We start from the raw sequence: 24740 nt of genomic DNA on the forward strand, positions 1-24740 counted from the left end.
TGGAAGTAATGTGACACTTACTGTTAGAACTTCAAACAGTATATGTATAACGAACATGTATCCCAACTTCCATTGTACTATCTTACTTTTCAGTGGAGTTATACTACCACTAAACTAAAAGGCATCTCTGACCTCATTAATAGAAACATTTGGGACCCTAAGATACTCCAAAAGGTTGACTGAGTTTAGACATTTATATGGTCTTGTGAAGATGAAATGAGGTCTGTTTAACTTTCTTTTTTTAGAGGTTAGTTCTCATTTTCTCATTCAATGCATGCTAATCAAACTCTAGCCACCTTCCCAGGGTTCAGGTTCAAAAATAATAGTTTGCTTGTTTCTCACTTCATATTTGGAAGATACATATGAAAATAAGTTATTCAAACCAGACTGAAAGACAGTGTTCTATGTTCTTATATTTCAGTGTCATTCATATAAAGGTAGGTACATAAATATAGAAATATTTTACATAATAAAATACAGATCAGTTCAGCTTATGTAGATTTTCAGTTTCTGTCTACATCTTTGATATCATTTAAACATTCAGTTTTCTAAATTCATGTAACGGGAATCATAATAAACAGTACTGGTTTGTTCCTGCATTTATGTTAAGAAATGCTCCACTGTGGTGCAGTTGCCGTTGTTTAGATCAAGCAGAATTATTACGGGGAAGACTGCCTGGCCAGTGTGGAAATGTCAATATAAGGTTCTGAACATTCTTTTAATCGCAACGTTTCGGACACTCTTTACACAAAGTTTATAACATTCATGTATGATAAAGCCTTGCAAAGATTAAAAAAAAGCTTGAAAACTTTGTCTGTGGGCAAAGCCTATACAGATGTTTTTGTTATTTTTTATGAGTCCTCCTCATGAAGCTTGGTGCTACACTGAACCAAGTTTCAAAGTTTAATTTGACTGAATTTTATGCACAACTATCTTAAGGTCAACTTTTCCTTTATTACAGAATAGGAGATTTTGCATTTCTGCATAGTGTCTTTTTACTACAGTAGTACCTTGGGTTACGAAATTAATGAGTTATACAGGACGTTACGTAAAGTGAAGATTTCGTAAACCGGGATGCGGATTGCCATAGGAACGAAAAAAACAAACAGAGGCATTGTTTTCAACGGATTTCCATTCGTACTCTGAAAATGACATTAGCCGAGGCGTTCATAAATCAAAGTATTACTGTACATTCACTGACATAATATTCAATCTGACCAGTGTGTTACATTCTATAGAATTTTAGCTCCTACATACAGTCTTCGTGTTTTTGAGCCATCTTGATGCTTTCACCTTCAGTCCTGTACAAAAAACCAAAAACCCACAGGGATTGATTTGGAATTGAAAAAACAATCAGATTGATTTCAGTATCTAAATAAAAATTCAGCATCACACTCCACTTTTGCATTTTCTTTGAATTTAATGAAAGTATTTGCACATAATAAAGGTTTTTTAAGATTACTTTTTCTAGTGGAAAAAAAAATATTAGAGATGGGAGCTTCTTTATTCATCTCCCGGGGGAGACTTAATATGAAGCTCCCATCTCTAGTACCCTTACATCGCAAGTGGAGATGCTTGCTTACCATAGTATATATGTCATGTGGAGCAATTAATGGACCTTTCAGTAGCTTGTGTCTTATGAGGACGGGCTCAGCTCACCTCTAGGCCTTGTCCCCTCTGGTGGCGGAGGCAGGAGGAGGCAAAGGCGAAGGAGCATTCACACGGACTCTGGCACCTCTTGCTGCTGCCTCCCTCGCCTGCCCGATCACCATCTCCAGTGGGACTGACAGGGCTCAGCTCTCGTTGGTGCCTTGTCCCCTCTAGAGGCAGAGGCAAACAAGCCACCACCAGATCACCTCCTCCAGTGATCGTCTCCTTAGGGCAGGGGACAAGGCAGCGACATGAGCTGGAGGTGAGCCCCAGCAGTTGCACCGGAGAAGGTGATCCAGCGGGCAGTGGAGACAGCAGCAGCAGGAGACAAAAGTGGAGGAGCAGTTGCCCATTACCTGCTCCCCTGCCTCCATCAAGGGTCATAATTAGGGGGTCACTTTATATATTGGGGGGTCATGTACATGGAAAAATACAGTACTTGTTATAAATTTTTCTTGAACTTGTTATCCTTTATCTTGTAAGCCGCCTAGAGTGGTTGAAGTGACTAGATAGGCGGGGTATAAATACAATAAATAAATAAATACTTTATCCCAGCAGACAGACAGTAATAAACACAACTACATTATTTTATAGAAGCAGAACCTCACCGTTAGTTCTTCATTGGCATTTTCTATTCCAGCTTGTGCCATTAATCCAGTAACATGCTTCTCTAGATCATTTATGCTTTCACCCATTTCATCCAGTAAAAGAGTTAAAGACCTAATATGTTTACTTTCTATGTTTGTAGAATTCCTATAGTCATGGGGCAGTGGAAGGTGAGAATAATTTTTTACTATACAGTATCTAATGTTGAAAGTGACATAAAACTGAAAAAAAGACTGTATTGCTGTTTAAAATGCTTTGTTACTACAGTGGGCTAGTGAATTTCCATCCCCATGTTGTTTTGGACCCAATTCATAGATAGATGAGATGACAAGACAATGTTATAAAAAGTAGTACTGTACTATTGGACTATGTCTTGTATTCACATAAACTTTCTTAAGGGCTTTCTTAACAAATTATTCTTCCATTTGGTTTTTATAAGTCTTTATTATAATTTTTTCTGAATAGATTTTTATTATATTTTTGAGATTACATGCAAAGAGAAATTATAATTTGATAATTATAAATCAAGCAGATTATTTACAAATGGCTTCTTCAGCATACATAATCTGCAGAATTTGTAGTACACTACGACCCACATACTTGGTGATCGGTTCCAATACCAATCACCGAGTGAAAAATACACTGAAAAACATGGATTATATTGAATACTATTATAATTGTAAATCCTATATATATCATGGTCTCTGGCTCCCTCTGGTAACTTCATAGTTAAATATATATATATTTGGGATTTTTCTAATATTTGTAGTGTTCTCAGACTGTGGATAAGTGAATCAGTGATCCTATGAATAAGGGGGTCGTACTGTATTAGCTTTAAGGAAGACACAGAAAAGGATATTTCTTAGAGCTAACTTATCAGTCAGTGCTTGAAATTTTTCCTGTAACTGTTGTAGAAGGCTTTCTGCCTGTGGGAAAAAGAGAGATGCTATTAGCAAATTATTTTTATGCTGCTGGAAAGGTAATATCACTAAGTTCATAAAAGTTAATATAATTTATAAAAATTAACAAAGATGTGTGTGCCTGGATTCTATATTTGGAACAAGAAATTATGATACTCAGGAAATTTTGATAAAAAGCAGAGGTGGGCAACTGTGATCCTCTAGAAGTTTTTGGACTAGAATTACCATCAGCTGCCACTATTGCCTATGATCGCTAGGGCTTATAAGGGTGGTAGTGAAAAACATTTAGAGGATCATAGTTGCCAACTCCACCTATGAACAAAATAACTATAAAGGCTAAATAAAAAAAATTATTTAGACTGCAATCTCATGTATGCTCACTCAAAGGAAAAGCCCACTATATGCACTGAGATCTACTTCCTGGTATGTCTTCCTAGGAAAGAATATACACTTGGAGAGTCTTTATTTCAGTGTTAGCATATGGGAGGAAATGGATATTTTTAAAACACCTAATAAAATAACCATTTTGTGAAAATAAAAGGAGCATATGGCCCAAGGGAGACAAAAATATCTTGAAAAATGAGTTCAAATTTCTCACTCCTGAAAATGTGTCATTTCCCTAGAAAATATATGCTATAAATATTACCAATATATTAATAACCAAATAAATGTACTCTGCGCAGGATACTGCTCATGGTATATTTTGCAAATGTAAAACAGCTGGATTCAGTCATTTTCTTCAGAATAGTGCTGTTTATTCATTTCACACATTCAGAAAAAGCAATTGCATAAATACCCAGCACACAAGAAAGAATGTAAACCTATTCACTTTATGTTCAAACTATAATTATCAATTTATAATTGTAACAGAATAATGAAACTCAAGGTTGAATGAAGCATATATCACTCATAGTAATTATGACTCAGAAAATAGTAACATGTAAATAGTAGTTTCATCAAGCAAAGAAAATTAATATATCCATGCTGGTTTTATCCTGAACATCAGAGCCATGCCCATACTGATACAGTAATTTAAAACTAAGAGTTGAGTCATCATTTAATCAGGTTTAGTGACTGGTAGTAATTAGATATATATCAATTAGCTGGTTTTTGGAGTAAATTTTAATTGAATGCCTTGCTGCTTTGAATCTGTTTTTTGTGTTGATTTTATTTACTGTTTTTAGTGTGGCATTTATTTGTTTCTTTAAAAATATTTGTAAACTTACTGGTTTCAGCTTTTAAATATTGTCTTTTAATAATGTAAGCTGCCTTGAGTTCTTTTTAAGGAGAAAAGCAAGGTAAAATAATTTAAATAAATAAACAAACAATCCTAGGCAGGTTTAAAACACACGCACACACACAGAGACACTTTTTAGGCAAGTATGCAACAAAAATTGGACGCTAAGCACAAGCATTGGAAAAGAAGCATTTCCTCTGATGGGAAGAAATACTGTAGTTCACAAGACCCTTTTTATTATTATGAATCCACAAGGCTACACCTCCTGAAACAAATGCAGGATTTTCAGGGTATTGTTGCCTCCCTTTGGCAAACCCACCCCTACGGAGGAAAGGCCTCTGTGCTTTCAAAAACTTCCTGGAAAAGCAGAACCCCCTGACGGAGCCTCAGAGTCTTCTCCCGCTGATTTTTCTGCCCCTCTCTGGTCTGCTTTCGGCCTCTTTCCTGCTACTAGTACAGTTCGTGGCTGAGGCGTTGCCTGCAGAGGCTGCCCTCTGTCTCTCTTGGGTAGGGCAAGTGTCCGGGCAACGCGTGCACAGGCCCGGGCTGGGGAAGCTCCTCAACACCGCCGCCTCCTCGCCTACAGCACCGGCCTGCGCCTCGAGGGCTAACCCATCGCCTTTGCCTCACTCACGAACTGAGAAAGCTCCCGGGCGCTGTGAGGGTCGTTGTCTGCCATTCTCTCCCTTCCGCCTGCCGTGAACTGCCTCCGACTCGTCCTTTTCTTCCTGGCTGTTTCCAAATGAAACCAGCACGGCCATCCGTGACGGGAACCACTCCCACCGGCTGGCGCCCTATGCACCTATAACCTATCTACCGCCCGCCTACGGTGCCGCCGGCAAAAAGAGGTAACCAGAGAAGCCCGCCCTCACCTTCCCGGCTCCCGCCTTCCGCCTGGCCCTCCAGGCAGGGGTGCTGGTGGCTGCCTGTTGCGCCTCGCCGCCGCCGCCTTCGCCTTCCCGTCCCCAACGAATAGGATAAATTGCGAGGGGGCTTTTCACCGCTCCTAATTTCTTTTCATACTTCATACTATTCATATTGTTGAATATTAGGATGCGGAGTTTTTAATATTATTCTCAGTTCTGAGAACGAATTTCAGTATACCTGAGCCTTGGCATCTTCTGAAGTTAGCACCGAATACGGTAAGGGTGCATTTGTCTTTCCCCAGAGTCCTAATGCATCCGAAGGTACCTTTCCATAGAAACTCAACGCTATACTGTATGGATGTGAGAGCTGGACAGTGGAGGAAGCTAGAAAAAAAAATGATTCATTCATATGTGCTTTTTGGGAAATGCTTCACAAATACAGTATCTTGGGCCACTAGAAAAACAAGTTGGACGTTTCTAGATCAGATCAAGGCTAAACTCTCACTAGGAGTTAAAATGAATCAACTGAGGCTGGACACACCGAAAAAGACAATAATGCTAAGAACAAATGGAAGGCAGTTCCAAAATAAAAAGACCAAACATGAAATGGATTGATACGATTAAAGAAACCACAGTCTTTCATTTGCAGGACATGAACAAGGTTGTTAATGATACGACATTGGAAGTTATTGCTTCATAGGGTTACTCTAAGTTGGAAATGACTTGATCGGAAATGGCAAAAAAACACTATGAACTTGACACACATTGATGGAAGCTGTTGTGGCACAGCAGGTTTATAGGCTGTCTGAAAAAAAAAACCCTCCTTACTGTTTGCCAACTAGTTCTCATCTCTTTCATGCTAAATGTTACAGCAAGTGTAATTGTAAAATGTTGGTGTTATCAGATGTTATAAAGTCTTACTATACAATATACTGTTGTGAAAAGGTTGCCTTGAGCAGCCCAGATAGGCCGTCTGGCCCTGCCCCACAAGCCCAGGGGAACTGGGATGAGATTACGTAAGACTCCTGGCCCTCTAGTTGGTTAGGATGCACTGATCCAAGTGGAGGAAAGGCTAGCGCCTGGTGCCGGACAGCTGGTGGAGGATGCAATAGTGGGAATAAGAGGGCTGGAGTTGCATAAATCGTGGTGAATCACCATTATGAACGAGTTCCTGCTCCCATTCTCTTGTTACCTCTTTCATGTGTCAGTCTTGGTGTGCAATTAGAAATCTGAGTGGCAGCTCTCAAATTAGCAGCAATTCCCCACCAGTTTTCTGGTTTAAATCCACAATAGGATTCTGAACTCAACATAAAACAACTGATACTTTTATATAATCACTACCTCATCCCTCTTTACATAATATATGATGTATGACTTTAAACTTTGTTCATTATTCATGCTTTTTCTTATTTAGCATATCTGATCGTACTGCACCTTGAATGCTGTTATTCCAGCACATGACAAACTCCAGGTATGCTGCCGTCTACTAGCTACTAGCATGACTGTTTGTTTTTTAAGTTTAAAAGTTCTGTGAGCATGATCCAGTCGATCCTTATGCTCTATCATAAAACTTACTCTCTTTTTAAAGCAGATCCTCAATTAGCAGGGAAGTGAAAACAACTATTTTGAAATAAAATAATTGCAAAGCCCTTTGGATGAATATAACAATTTTAATGGGTTTTCAATCTCATCATAAAGTTTACAAATAATACACGTCATAATATTTAATTAAGCTGCCATGGAGCATAGTAAACATAATTAAAGCTGGTAATCACTTCCAATTGTTCCTGCTCAATCTTAAATATACAGATGGTTTGCTCATGCTATGCAAAATCATGTTGGAAAGACTGGCAGGACAAGTTATACTGGTATGTATACTGCAGTTACCTTTATTTGAACTTTCCAGCAGTCAATGCAAAAAAAATGTTTTTTTAATAGTCATTGTCAAAACAGCCATTCTTATGCCTAGTTTCTGGTAGGAAAGAAATGAGAAGATCTGGATAAATAGAATTATTATTGAGCACTTTCCTTGCAGAGTGCAGGCGGCATACAAGTCGAATGAATGAATGAATGAATGAATGAATGAATGAATGAATGAATGAATGAATGAATGAATGAATGAATGAATGAATGTTGAAGTGAGACACTTTAATAGATTATAATGTTTTTTAATTCCTTGTTTGCATTATGTTTAAAAATATTGTCACATTTGCTTTCACAGCATTTCTATAATCACCATAAAGCATTAATGTTTCCCTTTTACAGGAACATAAAAAGGAAAGAATTATTTTCCAAAGTGCACAGAAGCTTATAGGTTACTTAATATCAGGAATATACATATGTGTGTGGGTGTGGGTGTATGGCTGAATTTTCTTCTTGTTGCTCTTTAATATTCATTTAGATTATTGCTGCATGAGAGTGAAGCAAGAGATACTGTGCAATGCAGCAAATCAGCATTCCATAAGGCAATTCTAAAAATGAGGGCACAACAAACAAAACATTATAACTTTGAAACTGGATCTTGAGCAGCAGATTTGATATAGGGGTTGCAGACTGTATGCTCTTGTTTTGTGTAACATTTGGGGACATTTGGGCAAATGGTTTTCAAGTTACTATTTTATTAAAATAAAACTGTTTTACCTCCTTGTGCAGACATCAGCAACCTTTTTTGTCTGCAGATTTAAAACAGATCAAATACATAGAAAAGACTAAACTTGCTTTTCCTGAAAGAGAAGAGTTAATTCTAGCCACTTTTTTTATTTGGAAGAAATCCAGGCTTTGGGGTTGTATACTGACTCTGATAATACACTTTTCAAAGGGGAACAACTTCTGACTTTCTGTCTTCCTTATGAACAGCACAGAGGTTCTAGAAATGAAGAGTGATCTGGACATTTGACTCTGCCAGTCAGGCCCAAATTAAATGACTCTCAGAAAGATGACTTTTTAACTCCTTCCTGGCCAAATAGATTGTGAGATTCGAGATGAGAGCTAGAGAAACTGTCCATCGGGGAATTGACACCTGAGAACTGGAGGAGAGATTTTTGAGAGTAACAGTCACTACCCAAACTGAGCAGGAATTGGCGGGAAAGGAGGAGAAGGGGTCTGTAGTAGAGGCGGAAATGAGAGAAATAAAAGGGGAGAGAGATCCAGTCCCGGGGGGGGGGTGTTGGGAGCTCATCTGGGTACAATAGAAGATCCTTAGACGGGCAGATGGGAAAAGGTGAAGGTACCCTGCGAGGAGGCAGACTATCGGAGGAGGTGAGGACTGTGACAAACCCAGACCTACTGGGAAATGCCACCCGTTAACTAAGCTGCCACCAACCATTCCCTATAAGAAGTCACACAGACCAGGGATGGATTTTCAACAAATAAAAGAATAAGGTTTATTTAAAACAACACACAGGGAAAATAAAATGATCAGGTGAATAAGATATAGTAACGTGGCTTAGTCTCATTCATACATGCACACAGTTTGGTTCACACAGAACACTTAACTTGAAGCACAGACCCTGAACCTATAAGTTCTGGCTAACCAACAGACACCTGAACCTATCAGGTTGGTACTGACTGACACACAGTAGTACCCTGTCTGACACACAGACTCCCACACCAGCTTCTTCTTCCCAGCTGCTGCTTCTTCTGCTTCTCAGCGTCTCAACTTCTCCACACAGGCTTCACCTATATATACAGTACAGCCCCTCCTCCTGATGTCCCGCCTTCCACTCCCCATAGGATGGAACTTTCCCTCCAAACCCATGACAGACAGGTAACATCAGTGCTGTATGTAACACCTCCCCTCTTTATAAGTTGTTTTGTAGGGGGAAAGCTAACGTGCTTTTTCCCAAAAAACAACCTGGTTAAAACACACAACAACAGTTATACATACAATACCATACTTACTTATACTTACATTCTAAGTTAACCATATCAATTAGGCATTTAAACATTTACCATATACATTACAACAAGTTACCTTTATTCATACAAACCAAATTCAAAAAAAACCAGGTACATTTAACCTTTTGTCATCAATATATATACATAGTCCATGTTTCTTTCGCCGTCTTCATTCTTCAGGTCTTCTTGACAAGGCGTCAGCAACACAGTTCACTGACCCTCTGACCACCTTCACTTCAAAGTCATAGTCTTGCAAGTTTAAAGCCCACCTCATAAGTTTGCTATTGTGGGTTTTCATTGTCTTTAACCATTGCAGTGGTGAATGGTCAGTGCACAGAACAAAATGTCTTCCCCAGATGTAAGGCTTGGCCTTCTGGATCGCGTAGACTATGGCCAGACACTCCTTCTCCACGGTTGCCAAATGTCTCTCACCTTTCTGGAGTTTCCTACTCAGGTAGGACACTGGATGCTGGTCACCATTCTCATCCTCCTGGCAAAGAACCGCTCCTACCCCGCTGTTAGACGCATCGGTGTAGATGATGAACTCCCGGTCGAAGTCTGGAGCACCCAGCACTGGATAGTTGATGAGCGCCTGCTTCAACCTCTGGAACGCCTCCTCACAGTCGCTGGTCCACGGGATGCGGTCATCAGCCTTCTTCCTCGTCAGATCGGTCAGCGGAGCCGCAATCTCGCTAAACCTCGGGATGAACTTTCTGTAGTAGCCCACCAACCCAAGAAATGATTTGACCTTTTTCTTGGTGTTGGGTCTAGGCCAATCACGAACAGCGTCTATTTTGGCCTCCAGGGGTTTTATCACTCCTCCCCCTACCATGTGACCCAAGTATTTTATTTCTGGGCTACCCAGCTGACACTTGCTGGCCTTTACTGTTAGCCCTGCTGCACTTAACCTCTGCAGCACTAACTCCAGGTGTATCAGGTGATCTTCCCAGGTATTACTGAAGATCCCTATGTCGTCAATGTAGGCCACTGTAAAGTCACTGAGCCCTGCCAAGGTCTGGTCCATCAGCCTTTGGAATGTGGCTGGTGCATTTCTGAGACCAAAGCTCAGGACTCGAAACTCATAGAGACCAAAAGGGCTGCAAAAGGCGGTCTTTTCTTGATCCCTGGGATCAATTCTTAATTGCCAATATCCCTTTACCAGGTCCAATGATGAGATGAACCGACAACCCCCTATGGTTTCAATCAGGTTGTCTAGCCTGGGCATTGGGTAGGCATCAGGAGTGGTTACGCGGTTTAATTTCCTGTAATCAACACAAAACCTAATGCTCCCATCAGGCTTGTCCACAAGGACTATCGGAGAGGACCAAGGACTAGAAGAGGGGACGATTATGTTCTCCCTAAGCATCTCGTCCAGCTCCTTCCGCACCTTGTCCCTATAGGGTCCCGTTACTCGGTATGGGGATACTGCCTGCGGGGGTGCATCCCCTGTGTGGATCCGATGCATCACTCCCTTCACTATCCCCGGCTTTTTGGAAAACACCTGTTGATATTTAATGAGCAGCAGTTTTAGTTCTTGCTGCTGGTTTTGGGTGAGTGCAGGACTGATCTTTACCTCCTCTGGGTTGTATTTTACTTCCCCTCTACCCTCCCAGAAGGGTAATTCAGCTTCCTCACTCTCAGCTGCTTTTATCGCAAATAAAACCCTCTGTTCCCCTCTGTAGTAGGGTTTTAGGGCATTCACATGAACCACCCTCCTTGCTTGGTTCTCCTCCTGCTCTATAAGGTAGTTCAGGTCTGACATCTTGGAAATGACCCTATATGGTCCTGCCCATTTGAGCTGCAGTTTGTTCTCTCTGCAGGGCCTAAGCCAAAGCACTTCCTCCCCTGGGTCAAAGTGCCTCTCTCTAGCTTTGTGGTCATACCATGTTTTCTGTCTGACCTTCTGAGCTTGCAGGTTTTCTGCTGCCAGCTCTAGGTTTCTCTTTAGGTCATTCATCAAGGTGTCTATGTATGTCACAACGTCTTGTGGGTCATCCTGGGTGATCTGCTCCCAATTTTGTTTGATCAAATCAAGGGGCCCTTTCACCCTTCTCCCAAATAAAAGTTCAAATGGACTGAACCCGGTACTGGCTTGTGGCACTGATCGATAAGCAAACAAAAGGGATTGCAGCTTCTGGTCCCAATTGTTTGGATTCTCTGCCAAGTAAGCCCTAATCATGCGCATTAGAGTCCCATTGAACTTCTCAGTTAACCCATTACTTTCAGGATGATAGGCAGTGGTTTCCTTGTGCTTAATTCCACAGATTTGCCATAAGCGTTTCATGAGCTTTGATGTGAACGATGTGCCCAAATCTGTGATTATTTCTGAGGCAAATCCCATCCTGGACATATACCCCACCAAGGCATCTGCCACTGTGTTAGTTTCAATGTTAGTCAAGGGTATGGCTTCAGGGTACCTCGTGGCATGGTCCACAATGGTGAGAATGAACCTGTTCCCCCTCTTTGTGGCCTTGGGCAAAGGTCCCACAATATCCACCCCTATGCATTTGAACGGAGTGTCAATCACAGGCAAAGGGCACAACTTTGCTTTGGTCCTGTCGTGGCTATTCCCCTGCCTTTGACACACATCACATTGTTTACAGAATTCTTTGATCTGCTTCCCTATGTCAGGCCAGTAAAAATTCTGTGTGATTCTCTGCTGTGTTTTGTTCACCCCTAAGTGCGCAGCAAACATGTCAGAGTGCCCCCTTTGTAAGATCATGGGGCGATACTTTTCAGGTACCACCAGCTGACTTCTGATCCCATCTCCCCCTTTTGAGATATTCCTCAGGGTCTCTCTATACAAAATCCCCTTTTTCTCTAGAAATCTCACTGGGGTTTCAGGTGTTGGCTGGGCGTCAGTCACCTGTTCAAAACACTTTTGGAGAGTGGCGTCTGCCTTTTGCTCTTGTCCAAATCTGCTGTCTGTGGTTAAGGTTTCCACCACAGCTTCTGAACTCCCCTCTGCTTCCGTCTCTGGCTCATCATTACCCCCCTGAACTGTCCCAGTGGTAGCTTGTGAACGTGTAATCACTAGCACCCATTTCACATGTTCAGCCAGGTCATTTCCCACGAGCACGGCTGCTGGCAGAGTCGATGAAATCGCTAGCCGCCAAACTCCCCTCCAGCCTTGAAAGTTCACAGGTACCTCCGCTACTGGCAGTGAGATTACCTGCCCCTCAATCCCTGCCACCTTCATGCTCTCATTTGGGATTATATACTCCCTAGGAATAATATCTGGATGGCACAGGGTCACCTGAGAACAAGTGTCCCGCAGCCCCCTATACTGATGGTCAAGTATTCCTACGTCCACCCCTGCTGTCTCAAACAACTGAGAATCTGTTCTCACCAGTAGGCAGCGCCTGACCTCTACAAGAGGACCATTTTCCTCAGCCTGATCAGCAGATGTAACTGTTCCAGATTGAGTAGCCATGGCAACAGGCTCCCTCAGTGACACTGAGCCTTGCTCTTTCTGGACACAGAACACAGCTTTTGGCTTGGTTCCACTCGAATCCTGAGGCACAATTCCTTTTAGCTGCTTTAATTTCTCACACTCTGAGATTAGATGGCCCTTTCCCTGACAGAAATAACATTTTCTGCTATATTTTGAGTCTTTCGCATCTTGTTTTGGTTTTCCCTCCAAAATCTGAGGTCTTGGTTTCATGTCTGAGGGCTTCCCTTCACCATGGGCCCCTCCCCCTTGCTGGTTTTTCCCTGGTCCCTGAGAGTACTTGCTGTAGGTTTCTTTAGGTTTCCCCATCGATTTCCCCTCACCCAAGGGCTTTCTTATTTGCGAAATAAAATCTGCGATCTCGGCTGCTTCTGCCACAGATTTCGGTTTCCTTTCCCTCACCTGGAATTTCAGTTCCCCATGCAGGACTGAATAGAACTGTTCCAGCGCTATCAAGTCTTTGAGCTGCTGAAAGGTCTCTGTCCCCTCCTGAGATAGCCATTTCTCTAGCAGCCTCACCAATTGGGCCCCCACTTGGGTAAAAGTCTGCTCTGGTTTCTTGGTGATTGACCTGAATCTTTGCCTCAGCTGTTCCGCATTTATCCCATGTCTTGCAAACACCAGTTTTTTAAACTCTGCAAAATCTCTCATCAGTTCCTGTGGCATCTCTGAATAAACTTCAGCAAGGCTGCCACTGATCAAAGATCGCATGATGGTCATCTTCTCAGTTTCCCTCACTGAGAAGTCCACAAACGCTCTTTCCACTAAGGAAAAGAACACCTCAGGACAATCTCCCTTGTGGTACACAGGGAATTTCTTCAGGTCAGCTTTAGACAATTGGCCTCCCTCAGAATCCCTGTTGTTATTATTGTTCTGATTCATCAGTTCCAATTTCCTTAATTCAAATGCCATTCTTTCTTTTTCCAGAGCAATTTTCTCTCTCTCCCTCTCCATTTCCATTCTCTCTCTCTCTACTTCAAATTGCCGTTGTTTCTCTCTTTCCTCCCTTCTTTCTCTCTCTAATCTTTCCTCCATTTCCCTCACCCTCAGTTCATGCTGTTGGGCTAGGAGTATTTTCCTGACTTCTGGGTTTTGTTCTCCCGTGCTGTCACCCTGCACTGAGCCAAATTCATCCTCAGAACCTTGGTCTACCTGGGGGTCTTTCACTTCACCCATTTCTGCCATTTGGCTTTGAGTCAAGGGCATAATCCCCCCCCCAGAACAGGCTGCTTTCAAAAGTCAAGCCTCAAAATAAAACGACCACTTTTTTTTTCTTTTTTGCCTCAGAACCAGCTTTCTCTATAGATTGCTGCTGTCCTTCAGCACTCCTTGCAACAGTTGCGAGCTAGAGTCTACCCCCCTCTGCTGGGCCTCTCAGCAGACAAACTAACTCACTTCTACTTTACAATTTTGCCTCAGCTTTTTCCCGCCAAAACAGGCTGCCTCAGAGCTCCCTAATCTAGCCCCCAATCTGAGGTTACACGTTCTTCTACTAGTGCACCTCCCCGTGAGGCACACCTAGAAGATTACCTACGCGCTCTCAGATTGTCCCTGACTAGACCCCCCTTGCTCTGGGCACACTTGCCAAGGCTTTGCTGGACCGCTGGACAACTGGACCAGTCGTATCCCACACGCTGGACACCAATCAATGTGACAAACCCAGACCTACTGGGAAATGCCACCTGTTAACTAAGCTGCCACCAACCATTCCCTATAAGAAGTCACACAGACCAGGGATGGATTTTCAACAAATAAAAGAATAAGGTTTATTTAAAACAACACACAGGGAAAATAAAATGATCAGGTGAATAAGATATAGTAACGTGGCTTAGTCTCATTCATACATGCACACAGTTTGGTTCACACAGAACACTTAACTTGAAGCACAGACCCTGAACCTATCAGTTCTGGCTAACCAACAGACACCTGAACCTATCAGGTTGGTACTGACTGACACACAGTAGTACCCTGTCTGACACACAGACTCCCACACCAGCTTCTTCTTCCCAGCTGCTGCTTCTTCTGCTTCTCAGCGTCTCAACTTCTCCACACAGGCTTCACCTATATATACAGTACAGCCCCTCCTCCTGATGTCCCGCCTTCCACTCCCCATAGGATGGAACTTTCCCTCCAAACCCATGACAGACAGGTAACATCAGTGCTGTATGTAACAAGGACTACCCCAAAGACCATCATATTGGGGTGAGTCAGAGGCCCGCGAGTGGAGGCAACACCTTAAGGAGGAGAAGGAGGCAGTAGTGAGGGAAGCAGAGGAGCATTGGGCATGGTGTGTGGAAGAAGTCCGGAGGAGGGAGTACCTCCAGGAGCTTGGACGCCCTTTGAGAGAGAAGGGGAACCCCTATGGGGAGCGACCCAAGATGAGGAGACCCTGCCGTTATCAGGGACTGAAGAAAGGGAGCTCCTGGAAGAGGCAGGGGATCCCTTCTTGCATGGACCGTGGGAAAACAAATCCTTAAACCCTTTTGACACAGATGTTTGGTTGCCCTTGCATCACCCGTTGGTGACACGAGAGAAATTACATGATGAACAGTTGAATGAAGCATTACGGTTAAATGAATCAATAAACTCAAGTTTTGTTTAGACTCCTGCTTTATTTGAAAAAGAGAAAGAGGCTGTATGCAGACCCTCTGTCATGAGTGCAGCTGAAGACCTGGAACCAGAAGGGTTAACTGAGGCTGAGGAGAATGGCGAGCAATCAGAAACACCTGAATCGCCTCCAGATTCTCCTTCCCCAGCAGACAAGCTTCGGGCCAGGCTTCAGGGAAGACTTAGGACAAAAAGGTCAGAGGATTGCTCGAAGGCTGTCCACAGAAACATCCGGTCAACTACCCCTGAGTATTGACAGGATGGAAAGGTTTCCAGCAGCAAGGGGCTGTTTTACTATAAAAACAGCTCCTAGTCAGCTAGAATTTTGTGGAAGCAACAAGTCAAAAACCTCTGACTTGTATCCACGCTCCTACAACCTTGAACTGTGTTTCCTGAACTCTGGACTCGGACTTTGGACTACATTGTGTGTTTGACCTTGGACTCTGACCTTGAACTACGTTCTGTGAGTTGGTTTGGTAATTGGATATCGGCTTTGCATTCCTAGTATTCCTGACTTTGGACTGGCTTATTGGACCTCGGCTGTTGTAACTCCCAGGAACGTGACACCCTCATACAGATATTGAAAACAAATTCTGTTTCTGTAAAAATATTTTAAAAGGTATTTTTCAAATGGAGAATAAATATTCAGAAGCTCAGCCATTTAAGGTATTAAATTATTGGGTTTTTTGCTTTGTGGCTGGGGATGGTTTTACAAAGCTTTGGTGCCTGTTGCACCAATCTCATCATTATACAATTGTTTAGCAATTAAGAAAAAAACTCTGAAGATGCTTTGTGCTATCAAGTCACTTTTGATATATGGTGATTGTATGAGTTAATGACTTCCAAAATGTCCTATGATTAAGAGCTCTGCTCAGAACTTACAAACCTTATACAGTATTAGGTTCTCTCTTCCTACTCCTGCCCGCTTCCTTCCTAGTAATATTGTCTTTCCCAATAAGTTCTACTCAGATCTTATTTATTAATTAATGTTATTTATTTAACTTATATGCCGCCCACTCTACCCAAAGATCTCTGGGTGGCTTACAACAATTAAAATACAATAAAAACATAAAGCAATTAAAATATATACTCTAAAAATGCCATTGGGACCCACAGTTGATATTATTATCTTGCAAGCTAACAGCTGTGGTTTCTTTTGTTGATTCAACCCATCCCATGCTAGGTCTTCTTTTCCTACCGCTCTACTCCACATTTCCCAGCAATATAGTCTATTCTGGTCACTTCTGCATTTTCATTATACAGTCGTGTGAAAAATAAAGTACGCTTTTTTAATTCTATGGTTTTATGTATCATAAATACATATGATATTTATGTAATATTTGGTCATATGGTCCTTAGCAGATCTGAAAATAGGTAAGTACAACCTCAGATTAACAACAACACCAGACATATTATACTGTCATGATTTATTTAATGAAAATAAAGCCAACATGAAGAAACCATGTGTGAAAAACTAAGTACACCCCTACTGCTTCCATAGGAATTAAGAGAGTAAGTAGCAGCCAGATGTGTTAACCATATACCTTTGAGTAATTGATCATCAGCCAGTGTGACCACCTCTATAAAAGCTAAAGTTTTAGCAGTTTTCTGGTCTGCAGCATTCAGGTGTGTGTTAACACAATGCCAAGGAGATCATCAGCAATGATGGTACACAAGCAAAATTGTTGCTGCCCATCAGTCTCAGAAGGGTTAGAATGTCATTTCCAAACTATTTAAAGTCCATCATTCTACAGTGAAGAAGATTATTCACATGTTAACATTCAAGACAGTTGCCAGCCTTCCCAGGAGTGGATGTCCAAGAAAATTCACCCCATGGTCGGATTGTGCAATGCTCAGAGAAATTGCAAAACCAACCAACCAACCAACCAACCAACCAAAACACACACACACACAAAACAAAACACCAAGAGTTACATCTGAGACTGTACTGGCCTCAGTTAGCATGTTTTAAGGTAATGACAATACAATTAGAAAAAGACTGAACAAGTATGGTTTGTTTGGAAGGGTTGCCAGGTGAAAGCCTCTTCTCTCTAAACAGAACAGGGCAGCACAGCCTAGGTTTGCCAAGTTGCATCTGGACAAACCACAAGACTTTTGGAACAATATCCTTTGGACAAAATGACACCAAAGAGATGTTTGGCCATAATGTGCTGCACTACGTTTGGTGAAAACTAAACAGCATATCAGCACAAACACCTCATACCAAGTGTCAAGCATGGTGGTGGAGGGGTGATGATTTTTGCAGGCACAAATGCTGCGCTCTGCAGTCACTGAGTTGACCATAAATTCCTCTGTATACTAAGGTATTCTAGAGTCAAATATGAAGTCATCTGTCTGAGGATAGGCTCAGGTTACTTAATTTTTTCTCAAATTAAAGTTCAGGCTTGACTTGAACAAGCACTCACTTTTCTGCATTTCTGGATGTCTTTTGTATCTGTTCAGCTCTCCTCCAGCACCATATTTCAAATGATTTGATTTTTGTCCCTGTTTTTCTTCAGTGTTGTTCTTTCACATAGCGTGGATTATTTTGACCTTGGTTTCCAGTGGCATTCTTTGCTAACTCCAACCCCTTACCCTTTTTAATTTAAAAGAGAAAAGGGAAAACATGCATGCAACATGTCCATAGAGCTTTTGGTCTGATACAGCTTTTCTTCCTCAGCTTGCCTAACTTGCACTTTGTGATTTGTGGGACTTGGATGGACTTTTCTGGACTGTGATTATTGTCTGCCTATCCAGCACTAACCAATTGTTCCTTCCAGCTTTTTATTTCAACAAAAGTTCTACCCCTCTGCTGACTGTTCCTTTCCCCCTCTTTCCTTGACTGGTAGCAGTTTGCTGTTGATTTGTTCTGTTGGTTGTTAGTATACATGCAGTAAAGAAAGCAGTATGCACAAGTTTATAACATCAAGCAACTGTAAGTAAATATATTTTTATTCCTTCTCCTACAAATGTCTCAGAGTGATTTATTGAAACTTTACATGCCAGTTAGTGAGAAAGGGATGGACTATCTGGGGAACTTATAGCTATTTTCTTCTGTGGATCCATGCACCAATTACAAATTAACTCCATCTTGTGAAGCTGTGAAGTCTCCATCTTGAGAACTGATTTATGCTGCAGACTTCACAGCTATAATGTTTAGTTTTGTTTGTCTTCATAGCTGAGACATCTTTGCTTCAAAAAGTCTCAGTATCTGTGTACCCACTGTAACTTACAGATGGAGGCAATGAAGGTTGCAGCTAGTTCATTAAACTGTGGAATTGTAATTCCAGGGCATTGCCAGGGGAGTCTGGATTTGGTATTATACTATTAATTTCCTCTCCTCACAATATTCCAAACAGTTATTTCTAGCAGGATATTTCTCCCCTGTTCAGACATGCTTAAAGGAAGAGAAGGACGAAGGGATGGTTCTGTGTGTCTGGTTAAAGCTAGTATCCACTGTAGACATTAGAGAGAATGGCCACCTGGCTACAGTTCAGGAGGTTCATCATGCTCAAGCTATGGGCAAACATGCTGGAAGAAAATGCCTGACAAATGCCACATGAGATGCATGACCTCTAGCAACTCTGAAGTTATGTGTTGTTACTTAAACTAACATAGGGAAGTTTTTTTATGGAACAAAGACATTTCTGTTTTTTTTTCCCCTCTGGTCCATTAAGAGTAATCTAGTTTATAATTCAAATGTATTAAACTTAGTCTTCTCATCAGACTATATCAGAATATGTTTAAATAAAACACATAGTGCATTTTGGATCTTTTCCAGGTATCTTCTGTTACTCCCTCATCAGATTACATATTTCTAGCTGGCTCCTTGCTGTATTGAGTTTCACCTCTGATAGCACTCTGTAGTGTTGAAGAAAAAAGTGTGCAAATCAGCTTTCACATAATTAGTGGGATGTATATTGTATGTTCAGTACTGTCAGTCTTTGGAGATAACAAATCCCTAAAACTAGAATGTCACAGTACTGCTGCTGCTTAGGAGACATGAGATAGGCACTCACATTTTGCAATTTATTTTCTGCAGTTCACTTGAATGAAGACATTGCAGGGAAAAAGAAGAAGCAAGAGACCAGAATATTTAACATCGTATTTTAGTTTCTAGGAACATATTAGTTTCTGTTAATAATAATAATAATGATCATAATCATCATGTGTTAAGTCAATTCAGACTTATTGTGACTCTTTTCATGGTTTTCTAAGTAGAGAATACTCAGAAGTGGTTTATCATTCCTTTCTGTGGGCATCCTGGGACTGTGCAGCTTGCCCAAGGCCACATAGGCAGGCCTTACTCACACGAGGCACAGTGGAGAACTGAAGGCCAACCTCTTGTCAGATACCTAAACCACTGAGCCATGTTTATACTTAAATTCATGGTTCTATGGTTTATTCTGTAAACTTGTTAGTTGGGATATATAATATATTAATATATTTATATCTAGATGTAAACTCCCCTGTTATCTTCCAGAAGAGCATTTCTGTAAAGCTGCAGCAGTTAGAAGAAAAATGCCCAGCTATATTGCCAGCAAAGAAGAAACAACTGAACATTCTTTCTAAGACTTCTCTTAATCTTCCCTAAAATTATAATTGAATGACTCTCCCTGTTAAGAAACACTCAACAACACCCATCATAAAACCATTTGTAGATGTGAAGGCACAGGGTATAGTGTCTTATAGGTGAAACACTGTGGTTTCATTGCCATTTTTATCAGTTTACTGCCAGATACTGGAACCAGTGTATAGCATTGATATAGATAATGTACTGGGTTAATTGCTTTTCAGATTATGTACAAGCTAGTTTTCCCCAGTCCTTATCTATTTTGCCTCTACTGTCCTTATTGCCCTACAGCTCTGTAACTCATAACAGCCTTATGAAATGTTATTTTGACACACATACTTCAATCTAAGTTGTTCTCACAATTCATTGTAATGATACACAATTATGACATTGGAGAACCAGAGCAAACACAAAACACCAATATAAATACAGATATGCTGGCAAATAACATGTTTAACATTGAGGAAGTGTAGGTGTAATTCTTCAAGTGCCTAACTCAGGGATAGATAATTTATTACTAGGAATATAGACATATGAAATCAGAAGTTTTTTCAACCAGTCACCCAGAGCTCCTCTCATCTGCTGCACAGTAGTATCTATGCTTGGACATAACTGTCCATTCTTCAGTGGTTTTTTTTGGATGACACTTTACAACCACCATTAAGATCTGAACCTGTCACCTCCAAGTCAATGTCAAATGATCCTTATCAACTAATATTAAGATTATTGCCATGCTGGTAGTTTTTGCATTTCTATTACATATCATATCTCTTCCTCACTACTACACTACTTTTCCTCACTCAAGAATCACCAGGTTCAGCGAGGCCCACTCTGAACACTTAGCCACACTACCCTGGCTGTTCTGGTACGGATGAACCCAGGAAGGCCAAATGTTGTTTTCGGCTGGGGGGGAATCTACTTGCTGAGCACTCTCCCAACACCTTAGTATAACCCAACTAAGCAGTGCTTCCAGGGAGTTCCCAAAAACCCATAAGGTCAAGTGCTTTGACTCTTAGGCCAACCCTGCAAGGTAGATATGCCACCACAACCATTAAACATACACATTCATGGTAGATTGTTAAGGCAAGACCTGGTTATAAGTGCCACAAAACCTCTTAATCCAAAAAGTCAAACAACTGTATGAATACATTATATATTTTATGAAAGATAGTGAAAAGGTTAAAAAAAAGTAGGGAAAAAAAATCAAAAAACAGTCTCAACAGTTGCAAAGATAATCAAAAAGGGGTTTGCAGCTAATAATCCATTAAAAGCTTGAGACAGGAACAATACAGAGCACACACAAAAGAAAATAAGAAAGCTAGCTAAACTAATCCAGTACTTACACTCTAGCATAGCTTCAGCAAAGTATCAGAGCATACACAAAGTGCATTCCTTGCAGCAGGGCAGCAGATGAGCATAGCATCTCTCCAAAAAGATAACTGAGCCAACCAAAGTAACTTCCCAATTTTTATACAGTATCTAAAAGCTTCAGCATCTGTACTCTTCCAGGGTCTTCCAATTAAGCATCACATTTTCTCAAACATTCATGAAGGCAGAAACCGTTTCTGCTCTCTCCCCTCACTCAGCTAAAAAGCATCTCCCCAATTAACTCAGTACCAGAGAATGTGCCAGCCTGGCCTTGATAAATGCTCTCACTCCAATATGCTTCAGATTTTTTACCCTTCCAATTATTGGTGGGCATTCCCCCACCCCACTCAGCCAGTTTTTTCTTGCACTGACTGCAAAGCCTGAACTTTCCTGAAGAATACCATGATCCATCAATTTCCCAGTCTCTTGACACATGTCTGTCTGTCCGCCTGTAGCTGAAGAAGTGGATTGCAGCCCATAAAAGCTTCAGCCAAATAAAACCTCTTAGTCTTTGAGTTGCTGCAGGACTCTTCCTTGTTGTTGCATAGATATTAATATGCATGAGCAACAGTTCTTGTCCATGGAAGTCTGGAAACATGCTCCATCCAAGTAATTCTAAAGAGGAAAACTGAAGTCCCATGAAGTAAGTGACTTTACTTCTGAATAGATGTGGTCTGCACTTCATCTCATATAATCCTATCAGAGGTTGGACTACAGCTTCTGTCAGCCGTAGCCAGAATTGCCAATGATGAGATATTGTAGATGGTTGGACAATAGAATAGAGTTAGGACTGCTCTCTGCGGACTGCCCTCTGTGTCTTCCACATGCCCCCTGGAGACCACCCATGGCAGAGGAATAAGCACCTGTCAGTCAACTGGAGAAAGTATGTGGACTACTCTGGTGGTATTTTACGCCTGGCAGGTCGAGGCCCTGAGTGCAATGACTGTCGTTCCCCAGAGCTGACACCTTCAATACCTTTTCCAACCCTTACCCCAACTCAGCTAGTCCATATACCCATTCAAGCAGCTCTGCTAAATGGAAAGAAGCCTACAGGTGCAAGAAGATCTGTAGGATGTGTAAATCATAGAATTTAGACTGTGCTGCCCCATTAGTGGCTAGAGAACTGACCTTTCTGAAGGATCTAGGAGTGACAACTCAGAGGCCCATCCCAGCACAGATCCCAAGTTCTGAAAAGAACTACCCTGCCTAAGTGTGAGAGACTGTGGCAGGATGAGGATTTAAAGGGAAAGATTACTTGGAGCCCTGAAGGGTCACCTGTATCTAGTTGCCTAATAAAGTTTATGGTTGATGGTAGAAGCTGGTCTCCAGAGTCCTAATGACTGCACCCATGGGCTCCTTTGACACCACCCTGGCCATAAAGGGCCTGGGCATCCACAGACTGATAATAAGACTTCAGTCCAGCAACATCTGGAGGGCCACACAATTCCTCCTTTTGGTAATATGTAGAACTACGTAGGATGGATGGTACTATAGAACAGAATGTTCTTTGAAATCTGGAACCTTTTGAGACATGACAATTCAGCAGTAAGAAAGCTGATAGAGAAGAAATGTGAAAGGTAGTGTGAAAGATGTGAGCAGTGTGGCTGATAGCCTGTCAGGGTAGGACTCAGTTTTAAAAGCCTTAATATTGGTGTGCGCCATAGATGGCTGTGTTGTTTACTAACTGTAATCAAGTTGGCAAGCCAACAATTTGAGGTGGAGGTCCACATTGATGGACAGGGAACCCTTTGGGCATGGGTGGCTTGTGAACTAAATTCATCAGTAGCAGGCCTCTCTACTGTTCAAACAGGACATCTGTCTGGCATCTCTTCCTTGGCAGGGGAGCTGACTGAATAGCCATGTGCTCCTTCACAGCTTCAGGTCTTAACTAGTTGAGTACGTATTTCAGAGAAAAGTTGTGAGGCAGTCATACTATACTTTCCAACTTCCTTGGCCATCTCCAGGCCTTTATGGTATTATTAGATGTGAAACGGATGAGGACCTAACTCTAGAAAATATATAAAATAAGGATGAGGATGATGCATGATTTTCTTATGTTTCTCCCTGGTATTGTTTCTGTGTCTTTAAGTACTGCGTCAATGTCTGCTCAAATTCAACAGATGTTTCCCTTACACCAGAATCTCTATACAGTACCAAGAAATCTCTGTTTGCTCAAATTCTTCTCCTTCATTAGCATATTGGAGCCTAACCACACTGTAGTGCTTTTGCTGATGGCTTTTAGGAGAGTGAAAGTAGTTTCTGTGAGCTTTTGTTTTTGTTATTTTAAATTTATTTCTTTGTATAATATTAACAATATTAATAGTACATACATTCATATATTTCTGTATTCTTCTTTCCCCACCCTCCCTTTCCCATTCCCCACAACACATCCATATCTAAAATCTTATAAGGCTTTCCTGTGAGAATTATAGACATATTCCAAGTATGTTCTAAAAGACCAGTAATTCCTTTGTGCTTCGAGGAGCTTTCCTAATACTTTAAAGGTTGTCTTAAGCTGCTACTGTATTTCAGGCTTTGAAAAAAATTGTGTGTTGGGTTCGATATTTTTGCTTCTTTATTAGTGCATTGTTATGGTTGTAAGCAGCTTTAAATATTTAATAGAAAAATGGAGTGTAAATGTTGAATAATAATAAAACTAATAATGACGGCTATAGCTTCCAGTCCAATTTATTGCATCAGCCTATGGATCCGTACAATTCTTCCTAGCAGCATGAATTTATATTCAGCAAAGTATCCATCCCAAAGTATTCAAAGTTCTCTCTTTGGCCTTCAGTGTGCACACACATAAAATAGCCATTTCTTCTTGAAAACGCGCTTCTCCAGTGAAAAATTAACGCCTTCGTGCGGTGGCAAAGACGTCATTTTCCGAAAAGTGTTTTTCACACTTGCAGGTGTCTCTAAAAGCTGCTGCTTGGTCTGACTTTACTGTATTAAGGTCTTTTGCTCTGTGTTGTTCGAAAACCTTTCTCTGAGCGTAATGTGGGAGAGGAAATGCCAAAACCCCCAACCAGACCCAACCAACTACCCGACTCCTTTTATTTCCAGCACAATAAAGAGAGTGGCCCAGAGACCCAGAAAGGGACTGGCCGGCGTTCCTTTTCCCTTCCGCTTCGTCTTCCTTAAGTCACTCGCCTCGCCGCGTGGAACAGCCTTCCTCTAGGACCCAGAAGACGCGGGCCCCGGAGGTAAAGGGCGGTTCTTTTCATCGACGGAGGCGCTCCTGGCTATCGTGATGTCAGAGAAATAAGGGCTGGTTCTCTCGCGCCTGGATGCTGCTGCCGCCGCCGCCGCCTGTTGTCGCCGGGCGCTTCAAGAAAGGCAGAAGCCCCGGAACAGCTGCGAAAGGAGGAAGCGCGGTTGCCTAGCGGCGTCAGGGCGGGCCGCCGCTGGAGCCGGTGAAGGGGGGGGGGGCCGCCGCGGCGGGAGCCGGGCGAGGAGATGCGCGGGTCTGGGTCGGAGGAGGGGCCCTTCCGCCGTCTCCTCTTGAGCCGCTGCTGAGCAAGGGGCGAGAGGGCCAGCCAAGGTGAGGGGAAAATTGAGGAGG

General features: G+C 41.9%; 2 protein-coding genes and 1 long non-coding RNA gene across 21 annotated transcripts in view; 2 read left to right on the forward strand and 1 right to left on the reverse strand.

Moving 5' to 3' along the window:
- Positions 1-24740, forward strand: part of LOC144589239 (uncharacterized) — a 701357-nt gene that overhangs the window by 38466 nt on the left and 638151 nt on the right. The window lies entirely within an intron of this gene.
- Positions 233-5450, reverse strand: HSBP1L1 (heat shock factor binding protein 1 like 1). Its single transcript, XM_078391732.1, has 4 exons — positions 5286-5450; positions 3116-3182; positions 2259-2353; positions 233-1301 (listed from the first exon to the last, which is right to left on the reverse strand). The coding sequence occupies exons 1-4, from the start codon at positions 5448-5450 to the stop codon at positions 1296-1298; spliced, it is 333 nt and encodes a 110-aa protein (XP_078247858.1). The 3' UTR covers positions 233-1295.
- SLC66A2 (solute carrier family 66 member 2) overlaps positions 24382-24740 on the forward strand; it is a 128758-nt gene continuing 128399 nt past the window's right edge. For 5 of the 19 annotated variants that reach the window (XR_013545255.1, XR_002299461.3, XM_020781616.3 and 2 more), the window contains exon 1: positions 24384-24719. The gene's annotated coding sequence lies outside the window, so the exon portion shown is untranslated. Of the gene's footprint in view, positions 24720-24740 lie in introns of all 19 variants that reach the window. The other 14 variants (XR_013545257.1, XR_013545258.1, XM_072998717.2 and 11 more) reach the window with 6 other exon arrangements.

Source organism: Pogona vitticeps, chromosome 4, assembly GCF_051106095.1.
Source record: "Pogona vitticeps strain Pit_001003342236 chromosome 4, PviZW2.1, whole genome shotgun sequence".
In the NCBI taxonomy this organism is placed as follows: Eukaryota; Metazoa; Chordata; class Lepidosauria; order Squamata; family Agamidae; genus Pogona; species Pogona vitticeps.